This window comes from Doryrhamphus excisus, chromosome 4, assembly GCF_030265055.1.
Source record: "Doryrhamphus excisus isolate RoL2022-K1 chromosome 4, RoL_Dexc_1.0, whole genome shotgun sequence".
Lineage (NCBI taxonomy): Eukaryota > Metazoa > Chordata > Actinopteri > Syngnathiformes > Syngnathidae > Doryrhamphus > Doryrhamphus excisus.
This window is the reverse complement of record NC_080469.1, coordinates 22,122,795-22,134,300: the sequence shown is the minus strand read 5'-3', so window position 1 is coordinate 22,134,300 and position 11,506 is coordinate 22,122,795. Positions and strand designations below refer to the sequence as shown.

The 11,506-nt window shown below is 41.4% G+C and overlaps 1 protein-coding gene across 3 annotated transcripts in view; it reads right to left on the bottom strand.

Annotated features, from left to right (window-relative positions):
- LOC131128823 (G-protein coupled receptor-associated protein LMBRD2B-like) overlaps nt 1-11,192 on the bottom strand; it is a 16,088-nt gene extending 4,896 nt beyond the window's left edge. Inside the window, exons 1-14 of one of the 3 annotated variants that reach the window (XM_058072113.1) lie at nt 11,045-11,192; nt 10,492-10,707; nt 10,315-10,418; nt 8,772-8,870; nt 8,527-8,694; nt 8,244-8,454; nt 8,097-8,171; nt 7,927-8,034; nt 7,684-7,867; nt 6,274-6,455; nt 6,046-6,179; nt 2,423-2,528; nt 2,256-2,353; nt 2,008-2,111 (exon numbers count right to left, since the gene is read on the bottom strand). In XM_058072113.1, the coding sequence (XP_057928096.1) occupies nt 2,008-2,111; nt 2,256-2,353; nt 2,423-2,528; nt 6,046-6,179; nt 6,274-6,455; nt 7,684-7,867; nt 7,927-8,034; nt 8,097-8,171; nt 8,244-8,454; nt 8,527-8,694; nt 8,772-8,870; nt 10,315-10,418; nt 10,492-10,665 (1,747 nt within the window). In that variant the 5' untranslated portion in view covers nt 10,666-10,707; nt 11,045-11,192. Of the gene's footprint in view, nt 1-2,007; nt 2,112-2,255; nt 2,354-2,422; nt 2,529-6,045; nt 6,180-6,273; nt 6,456-7,683; nt 7,868-7,926; nt 8,035-8,096; nt 8,172-8,243; nt 8,455-8,526; nt 8,695-8,771; nt 8,871-10,314; nt 10,419-10,491; nt 10,731-11,044 lie in introns of all 3 variants that reach the window. The other 2 variants (XM_058072112.1, XM_058072114.1) reach the window with 2 other exon arrangements.
- Between the last annotated feature and the right edge of the window lie 314 nt (nt 11,193-11,506).

Sequence of the window (11,506 nt, the reverse complement as noted above, 5' to 3'; positions counted from 1 at the left end):
ATTCATTGTCAACACCAGGTGACCAGAAAAGAGGAACACGTAGTTGCGCAGTCATTCATTCATTCATTCATTCATTCATCCATTCATTGTCAACACCAGGTGACCAGAAAAGAGGAACACATAGTTGCGCAGACATTCATTCATTCATTCATTCATTGTCAACACCAGGTGACCAGAAAAGAGGAACACATAGTTGCGCAGTCATTCATTCATTCATTCATTCATTGTCAACACCAGGTGACCAGAAAAGAAGAACACATAGTTGCGCAGACATTCATTCATTCGTTCATTCATTCATTCATTGTCAACACCAGGTGACCAGAAAAGAAGAACACATAGTTGCGCAGACATTCATTCATTCGTTCATTCATTCATTCATTGTCAACACCAGGTGACCAGAAAAGAAGAACACATAGTTGCGCAGACATTCATTCATTCGTTCATTCATTCATTCATTGTCAACACCAGGTGACCAGAAAAGAAGAACACATAGTTGCGCAGACATTCATTCATTCGTTCATTCATTCATTCATTGTCAACACCAGGTGACCAGAAAAGAGGAACACATAGTTGCGCAGTCATTCATTCATTCATTCATTCATTGTCAACACCAGGTGACCAGAAAAGAAGAACACATAGTTGCGCAGACATTCATTCATTCGTTCATTCATTCATTCATTGTCAACACCAGGTGACCAGAAAAGAAGAACACATAGTTGCGCAGACATTCATTCATTCGTTCATTCATTCATTCATTGTCAACACCAGGTGACCAGAAAAGAAGAACACATAGTTGCGCAGACATTCATTCATTCGTTCATTCATTCATTGTCAACACCAGGTGACCAGAAAAGAGGAACACATAGTTGCGCAGTCATTCATTCATTCATTCATTCATTGTCAACACCAGGTGACCAGAAAAGAAGAACACATAGTTGCGCAGACATTCATTCATTCGTTCATTCATTCATTCATTGTCAACACCAGGTGACCAGAAAAGAGGAACACATAGTTGCGCAGACATTCGTTCATTCATTCATTCATTCATTCATTGTCAACAACAGGTGACCAGAAAAGAGGAACACATAGTTGCGCAGACATTCATTCATTCATTCATTCATTGTCAACACCAGGTGACCAGAAAAGAGGAACACATAGTTGCGCAGACATTCATTCATTCGTTCATTCATTCATTGTCAACACCAGGTGACCAGAAAAGAGGAACACATAGTTGCGCAGTCATTCATTCATTCATTCATTCATTGTCAACACCAGGTGACCAGAAAAGAAGAACACATAGTTGCGCAGACATTCATTAATTCGTTCATTCATTCATTCATTGTCAACACCAGGTGACCAGAAAAGAGGAACACATAGTTGCGCAGACATTCGTTCATTCATTCATTCATTCATTCATTGTCAACAACAGGTGACCAGAAAAGAGGAACACATAGTTGCGCAGACATTCATTCATTCATTCATTCATTGTCAACACCAGGTGACCAGAAAAGAGGAACACATAGTTGCGCAGACATTCATTCATTCGTTCATTCATTCATTGTCAACACCAGGTGACCAGAAAAGAGGAACACATAGTTGCGCAGTCATTCATTCATTCATTCATTCATTGTCAACACCAGGTGACCAGAAAAGAAGAACACATAGTTGCGCAGACATTCATTCATTCGTTCATTCATTCATTCATTGTCAACACCAGGTGACCAGAAAAGAGGAACACATAGTTGCGCAGACATTCGTTCATTCATTCATTCATTCATTCATTGTCAACAACAGGTGACCAGAAAAGAGGAACACATAGTTGCGCAGACATTCATTCATTCATTCATTCATTGTCAACACCAGGTGACCAGAAAAGAGGAACACATAGTTGCGCAGACATTCATTCATTCATTCATTCATTGTCAACACCAGGTGACCAGAAAAGAGGAACACATAGTTGCGCAGTCGTTGGAAATAGCGAACGATAAAATGACAAGACCAATGTACCTCTCCTGACCAGTTCCTTGCCCTCGTCCACGAGGTCAGTGGTCAAGTCGTCATTGGTGACGTACTGATGAATGCCCAGCAGGTTTAAACAACGAGACCCCAAGCTGAAAACATGCAAAAACATTCTTTCATTATTATCAAGATTACACAAGAAACACAAACGACCATATAATAGCAACAAGTGCTAAATAATGTTCCTCCATTGTTCATATACTGTACGCCATTATGACAAGAAGTATTTGTCTTACTTGTACAGTGTAGCAAAGCAGAGCAGCAGTACAAGCATGGGGTAGTAGATGTAGAAGCCGTTGGATATGAAAGACAGCAGATTCATGGAGCCCATTATCTAGCAGAGGCAACGCAATAAGTCAACTTCCATTGATTCCATTGGATTACGATACGACTGCAACCCTACAGAGGTGTAGGATGTCTGTATGCCGTCCTGATGGGAAACAGAAGAATCCATGTGGATCAGACCCAGGAAGTTGAGGCACAGTGGAGGAGTCAGGCGACAGAAGAGCCTAAAAGGAGACGCCGGAAACGGATATTTAATTATTACATCTTATGTTATTAATGTAAGCAGAGCAGCAGTACAAGCAAAAAAGGTCAGTAAGGATAATTCATAATGCCGCCTACAGACAACATACTAACTCCTTCCTTCCTTCCTTCACTTTACTTACTTTCCTTCCTTCCTTCCTTCACTTTACTTACTTTCCTTCCTTCCTTCCTTCACTTTACTTACTTTCCTTCCTTCCTTCACTTTAATTACTTCCCTTCCTTCCTTCCTTCCGTCCTTCCTTCACTTTACTTACTTTCCTTCCTTCCTACTTTCCTTCCTTCATTCCTTCCTTCACTTTACTTACTTTCCTTCCTTCCTTCCTTCTACTTATGTAAGCAGAGCAGCAGTACAAGCAAAAAAGGTCAGTAAGGATAATTCATAATGCCGCCTACAGAGAACATACTAACTCCTTCCTTCCTTCCTTCCTTCCTTCACTTTACTTACTTTCCTCCCTTCCTTCCTTCACTTTACTTACTTTCCTTCCTTCCTTCCTTCACTTTACTTACTTTCCTTCCTTCCTTCCTTCCTTCCATCCTTCACTTTACTTACTTTCCTTCCTTCCTTCCTTCCTTCCTTCCTTCCTTCCTTCACTTTACTTACTTTCCTTCCTTCCTTCCTTCCTTCTTTCCTTCATTTTACTTTCCTTCCTTCCTTCCTTTTCTACCACTTTTCCTCACGAGGGTCGCAGGGGGTGCTGGAGCCTATCCCAGCTGTCTTCGGGCGAGAGGCGGGGTACACCCTGGACTGGTGGCCAGCCAATCACAGGGCACATATAGACAAACAACCATTCACACTCACATTCATACCTATGGACAATTTGGAGTCGCCAATTAACCTAGCATGTTTTTGGAATGTGGGAGGAAACCGGAGTACCCGGAGAAAACCCACACATGCACAGGGAGAACATGCAAACTCCACACATAGATAGCCAAGGGTGGAATTGAACCCTGGTCTTCTAGCTGTGAGGTCTAGGACCGCCGTGCCGCCCATGGAATGTGTTTTGTGTTAAAAATCTTGGGCATCCAGAACGGATTAATTGGATTTACATTATTTTCTATGGGAAAACTTGCCTTGGTTTGAGTCTGTTTTGGTTTGAGTCAGAACGGATTCATTAATTAATGTTAACCAAGGCACTGCTGCGCTAGCCTCGTTATACTTAATGAGATTTCACATTTCGGACCTACATTGGTCCTGTACCTTGGTTAACATCCACCCCCACATTTTTCAGTTCACATCCAATATTTTTGCTAAAATTTTGCCTTGGTTTTCATTCGCCATGATAAAATCTTGCACATGAACGTGCAATGCATTGTGGGCCCCGGGGTACCATTTTTAGGGCAATAGCATTTGTTTATATGAGCCTTGCTGCTGCCAGAGATACATACACAATGTAACTAATACAACAGAGTGGTATGGACCATACCGAGACATGGGAAGGGTGCAAGACCTCCGACGGCTTAAAGAGAAGAAAGACCATCGTCATTTCAGAGGTATGTAAACAACACATGGCTGCGCTGTGTCCCACCTCCAAGTACTGCTCCTGTTTATCCAAACATATGTGGGCATCTGGAATTGAACCCTGGTTTCCTAGCAGTGAGGTCTAGGACCGCCGTGCCGCCCTTGGAATGTGTTTTGTGTTAAAAATCTTGGGCATCCGGAACGAATTAATTGGATTTACATTATTTTCTATGGGAAAACTTGCCTTGGTTAGAATCTGTTTTGGTTTGAGTCAGAACGGATTCATTAATTAATGTTAACCAAGGCACCGCTGCGCTAGCATCGTTCCACCTGCTTGAAAAATCTGAAAACCAACTGAAAAATCGAGGGAAGCGGGGGACATGTTTACATTTAAAAAATGTAAAACCTACGTACAAATGCAAATACGTTTTTTATATTTGGAGAAAAAAACCAGCCTGCATCTAAGCTTTGTATTATCTTTATTATTGTGTATTATTCTACAGTATATGGCTTTTTCTCATTACATTACACTTTGTTTGCTCATTTATCCTTTATTCAAAAATATTTCAACTGTCTTCTACAACATTTTTTGTAATATTATTTTGATATATTTGTACTTTAATATGGGGCGGCACGGCGGTCTGGTGGTTAGTGCGCAGACCTCACAGCTAGGAGACCAGGGTTCGGTCCCCGCCCTCGGCCATCTCTGTGTGGAGTTTGCATGTTCTCCCCGTGCATGCGTGGGTTTTCTCCGGGTACTCCGGTTTCCTCCCACATTCCAAAAACATGCTAGGTTAATTGGTGACTCCAAATTGTCCATAGGTATGAATGTGAGTGTGAATGGTTGTTTGTCTATATGTGCCCTGTGATTGGCTGGCGACCAGTCCAGGGTGTACCCCGCCTCTCGCCCGAAGACAGCTGGGATAGGCTCCAGCACCCCCCGCGACCCTCGTGAGGAAAAAGCGGTAGAAAATGAATGAATGAATGAATGTACTTTAATATCATAATTTTGTAACTTGTACCCAATTTAAAATTGCAACTTAATTCTTCCTTTTGTTTGTTTCTCATATTACAAAAAACTACATATTTTGATCTTTTCATATTAAAGTTCTGCTGTTTTTTTCTCTTGTTATAACTTTACACTTTTTATATTTTGTCTTTATTCTTATAATATTACTGCTCTTTTCTGTTTTTTACTACTATTTTTTCACTTTATTTTTTTTATTTTGGGCCAAAAAAAACCCAGCAGTCGGCTGTAAATGGCCCCTGGCCCATACTTTGACCACCCCTGAATTACAGCATTTAGAGTAAGCAGAAAATTGTGCAACTAATGTTGTATAAAATATAGAAAATTGTGCAACTAATGTTGCATAAAGTATATAAAATTGTGCAACTAATGTTGCAGAAAGTATAGAAAATTGTGCAACTAATGTTGCATAAAGTATAGAAATGTGTACAACTAATTTTGTATAAAGTATAGAAAATTATGCAACTAATGTTGTATAACGTATAGAAAATTGTGCAACTAATGTTGCATAAAGTACAGAAAATTGTGCAACTAATGTTGCATAAAGTATAGAAAATTGTGCAACTAATGTCGCATAAAGTATAGAAAATTGTGCAACTAATGTTGCATAATGTATAGAAAACTGTGCAACTAATGTCGCATAATGTATAGAAAATTGTGCAACTAATGTCGCATAAAGTAGAGAAAATTGTGCAACTAATGTCGCATAAAGTATAGAAAACTGTGCAACTAATGTTGTATAAAGTATAGAAAACTGTGCAACTAATGTTGCAGAAAGTATAGAAAATTGTGCAACTAATGTCGCATAAAGTATAGAAAATTGTGCAACTAATGTTGCATAAAGTATAGAAAATTGTGCAACTAATGTCGCATAAAGTATAGAAAATTGTGCAACTAATGTCGCATAAAGTATAGAAAATTGTGCAACTAATGTTGCATAAATTATAGAAAATTGTGCAACTAATGTCGTATAAAGTATATAAACCAAACATACATGCCGCTGAACTGCAGGCTGTAGGCGTCGGTCTGGTGATGCGGTGCCAGGTAATAGTAGTTGAACACTCGTATCCGAAACACTGTGGAGTAGACGCACACGCACAGGAAGAGCACTGTGACAAAGCACACCCCCTAGTGGACAGAAAAAAGAAATAAAACAATTAAGTGTTATGTTTATTATTTGGGGGGATTTTGTTGTGTGTTTTTTGTGTGAATCGGTGGCTACCTCGATACAGATGTAGTTGTGTTTCTTTTCAGCCGTCTGGATGAAGAAAGCAAAGAGGGAAAGGACAGGACGTGTGCTGAAGAAGGTGCACTCGGACCATACAATTGCTACTGACAGGAAGCACAGCAGCACTGCCAGCAGCTTGTAGAAAACCTGCCTGAACACACACTCCCAGTACCACTCTGGCCACCACACACACACACACACACACACAGTAAGGTAGGTCTTGTGTTGGTAAGTGACGTTTGATCGACTCCTCTTTTTCAGGATGTGAGTGACAGGAAGTAAAGCTCTGACTCGGTTGGGATGAATTGGTGCCAGTTGTTGCTTTGCATGTTTTACGCCCTTTGTTTATGCCCATATAAGTACGTCATGTTAATAATTGATTGGTTATAATAATAATGGGATCGAGTGGTTAGCGTGCAGACCTCACAGCTAGGAGACCAGGGTTCAATTCCACTCTCGGCCATCTCTGTGTGGAGTTTGCATGTTCTCCACATGTTTTCTCCGGGTACTCCGGTTTCCTCCCACATTCCAAAAAACATGCTAGGTTAATTAGCGACTCCAAATTGTCCATAGGCTAGCGCAGCAGTGCCTTGGTTAACATTCATTAATGAATCCGTTCTGACTCAAACCAAAACAGACTCTAACCAAGGCAAGTTTTCCCATAGAAAATAATGTAAATCCAATTAATCCGTTCCGGATGCCCAAGATTTTTAACACAAAACACATTCCATGGGCGGCACGGCGGTCCTAGACCTCACAGCTAGGAGACCAGGGTTCAATTCCACCCTTGGCTATCTCTGTGTGGAGTTTGCATGTTCTCCCCGTGCATGTGTGGGTTTTCTCCGGGTACTCCGGTTTCCTCCCACATTCCAAAAAAACATGCTAGGTTAATTGCCGACTCCAAATTGTCCATAGGTATGAATGTGAGTGTGAATGGTTGTTTGTCTATATGTGCCCTGTGATTGGCTGGCCACCAGTCCAGGGTGCCCGAAGACAGCTGGGATAGGCTCCAGCAACCCCTGTGACCATTGTGAGGAAAAGCGGTAGAAAATGAATGAATGAACGAATGAATGGTTAATAATGGAGGGAGCTTCCATAGCATAGCAACGCCTGAGCTAACTAGTTAATTCAATTTATTGTTTATTATTAAACATTATTATTGTTTATTGTCAATTTATTTACTGTAAAGTTAAGGGTTTGAAATGGAGTAGGGAAGAAGGGCACATCGAGAAGCCAAAACCCTACCACTTCCACACATAATGGGAGGAGAACATTTTTCCACTACGTCATGTTGGACTTTGCATCCTCGGCTGACTCCATATTGCAAGTTAAGGTAATATGATGATTGGTAATGTCACCAGAACACTAAACATGACTTGTCTTTTGACAACCACAAACACTTACCGATTTTTGGAGTGTAGAGGAAGCTTCGGATCCAGCCGTGGTGCCGCGTTGCCGAGAAGCTGTGGCTAAAGAGGCGTATCGGGCTGCTGCGGCTCTTAGCGACGTCCTCCAAGTGGAAAACCTCCTCCAGCAACATGGACCACTGAACCCGGGTCTGACGGCACCGATGCACTGCAGAGATGACCTGAAACAAACACAACACTTACAAACACACCCCGATGGTAAATCATTTCACTTCGGTACTTTTTTATGGAGCTGAACCAGGCTTCTTTTGCTTGGCAGGACCGTCTCCTCGTCACAAGGGGGGCGTTCCACGTCTCTGCACATCTCCTCTTGGTAGTCAGCAGGACACTGTGATGACACAGTAGTCTAGTAAAAACACTAACAGCACAAATTGAATCAAATAGCTTCACCTTTGTTAAAATGGTGTCTACACATTTCCTGAGGGAGTGGTTGTACTTGATTGACACATGGACCACGGACACATCCTGGTGATGACATCACAACAAATGGATTTAATTATGCGCTATTATGAAGAACTATGAAGAACTGAGTCTCACCTCCATGACATCGGCTAAGTTCTCCTCAGCCGCAGCCTTCTCAGTGGCCATCTTTGCCACCTTGAAGTAAGCCTTAGCCAACGAGTGAGCGTGCATTGACGACAGCCAATAGGAACGCGGGATTTCCACCAAGCCGTATCCTAGCAACAGCACCAGGAGGAAGAGACCCCACGTGTTGGCAGCGGTGATGCCGATGGTCTGGAGCTGGGGCCTACATATCACCAATAATGGCGTATATTTCAGTCTTGATATTAATAATTCTCTCCCGTCAATCAAAACCAACCACGTGAGTCGCCACTGAGGATGAGCCGCCACGTAGATGAGCAGAGAGATGAAGAGGAGAAGATAGGTGCCGTAGTAGATGGCGTTTTCAACCAGCGCCGTTTTTGTTCTTCCAATGATGCTAAAAGCTCCTGAGCGGGCATACGACTGCATGAAAGGCAGCAGCAGCCTGCAAGCACACAACAAGGGTTAAATACACCCACACTTCATTCAGTGAGGATCTCTTTAACTTGGAAAACGTCTTACCAGGTGAGAAACTGTGAGGTCCAATAAACAACCCTCCAAAAGACAGGAAGAACTCCATCTGGTATGTAACTCCATGGTTGCTCACACACGCTTGGCACACTGGAAACAGACATGAACATGTCTATTCTAATGTATACTGTTTTGTCTATCTTTGGAGGCAGCTGCCTAGCTAGGTCGTACCCTTGCTAACTAGTGTAGAAAGTAGAAATTACAATTAAAAAAAATACATGTATTCATCTAACCATGTACTTTATCTTGTACCTTTGTGAGTTATTTAGCATAGCTGCCCTATCATTTGGTTTTGTCTATCTAACTTGCTAGCTAGCTTAGCTGCCCTGTCATTTGGTTTTGTCTATCTAATTTGCTTGCTAGCTTAACATAGCTGCCCTATCACTTGGATTTGCCTATATAATTTGCTTGCTAGGTTAGCATAGCTGCTCTGTCATTTGGTTTTGTCTATCTAACTTGCTTGCTAGCTTAACATGGCTGCCCTATCACTTGGTTTTGTCTATATAACTTACTTGCTAGCTAGCTAGCTTAGCATAGATGCCCTGTCATTTGGTTTTGTTTATGTAACTTGCAAGCCAGCTTAGCTGTCCTATCATTTGGTTTTGTCTATCTAACTTGCTAGCTAGCTTAGCTGCCCTGTCATTTGGTTTTGTCTAACTTGCTTGCTAGCTTAACATAGCTGCCCTATCACTTGGTTTTGTCTCTATAACTTACTTGCTAGCTTAGCATAGCTGCCCTGTCATTTGGTTTTGTCTATTTAACTTGCTAGCTAGCTTAGCATAGCTGCCCTGTCATTTGGTTTTGTCTATCTAACTTGCTTGCTAGCTTAGCATAGCTGTCCTATCATTTGGTTTTGTCTATCTAACTCGCTAGCTTGCTTAGCATAACCACCCTATCATTTGTTTTTTTCTATATAACATGCTTGCTAGCTTAGCATTGCTGCCCTATCATTTGGTTTTGTCTATATAACTTGCTTGCCAGCTTAGCATAGACGCCCTATCATTTGGTTTTGTTGAAATAACTTGCCTGCTAGCTTAGCATAGCTGCCCTATCATTTGGTTTCGTCTATCTAACTTGCTAGCTAGCTTAGCATAGCGACCCCATGAAGGGTTTTTATTAAACATAAAATCTTTCATTTAACTTTGCTTATGTTTCCAACAGCGCGCTAGTTAGCTATCCATCCAGCAAGTTAGCTCACTAGTTTGTACGTGTACATTTCATTATACATTTTTTGGCTTATTGTAAGGCGGTTAAAATCTATATAATATAATAACATCTATAAGAACATTATTTTATGTATAGTGGACCTTTTGACTAATTTGGAATTTAACTGAAAGTCCCAAAAGTCGGACATGAAGGAAAATGAGAGCGAGATAAGTCTCAGAATCAGCTGACTTCGCCTCCCAATTCATATTTTTCAACAACTTCAACATTTTTCTTGGCAAAGCATTGGTTTCAAAAGAAAATATCAGATGGGCACTGGGCCGGGGACCATAAATAAATACATGAATTAAATACATGTAGTTTTATTTACCTGTCAGTTGGATAAAGACCGCTAGAGTTCCTTGTCGGAGTCACAACAGCAGCAGCAGCAGTTGGGTGGTTCGCATTATCCAGCACACACTGCTTGTAGATGGTCTGAAAAACAAACAAAAAAAAAACTAAGTGAAGTTGAATCAGACACGCCGGGTGCCTCCATCGTCTGTCGTACCGTGCTGACGTCGAGCGGGAGTACGAAGACGATGAGGAAGCAGAGGTACCAGGACACTAGCGTCCCAAGCAGGACCATCCGTTGCTGCCTCCTCAGATCGCCATAGCGATGGAGAAGATACAACGCCAGGAAGAACACCACCACGAGCACGACGACCAGCACGGCACCGCTCATAGTGGCAGGAGGCTGATGTCAGGAGGATGTCGTCATGGCAACCTGGGAAGGGTCTAATAGTTCAGCTTCGGAAGAGATGGATTTATATCGTTTAAATAACTATAAAACAACAGTAGGTCATTATTTAATTATTTTATGATATTATATAGTGTTTATTTATGCAGAAAATTCAGGCTAACATACTGCTAGCATGGATGTGTCAGCTAATCCTCCCAAAACTGTTTCACTTGGTTTTCGCCGATTCTTAATACTTCCTCTAAACGATAAACGAAACGATGGGTGTTTATTTACATCGCCAATTAGCCCGAATAACCTTTTATTGCACTTCTTTAAAAGTGTCCAAGACACAAGACTACACTCAAAATGTCCTTATTCTTACCTTCTATCTTCGAAGGCCACTGACTGCGCGTAATTGTGACGTGGCGTCAGTCCAAAATAAATCGCCAAAAAACCTTTGAACTAACAAATTGCCTATGGACACACAATAACAACATCCGTTCTGTGCTAACGCGCAAGCGACGCAAGGTATTATGGGTGATGTAGTTCTACCGCCAAACAGGGCCGTGTTTTACCGGATGTCCGGTTGTATGCTAGGGTTCTAAAGCACACCACGTGACCAGATGTTCCAAATTTAGAGAGCACAGTAGACATTTGGGAAAGCTAAACAAATCACACAAATGTTACATTTTAATATATATTTTTATCAACACACTGAGCATATATATTATATTTTCATGCCTTTTTCGAAGGCCACTGACTGCGCGTAATTGTGACGTGGCGTCAGTCCAAAATAAATCGCAAAAAAACCTTTGAACTAACAAATTGCCTACGGACACACAAT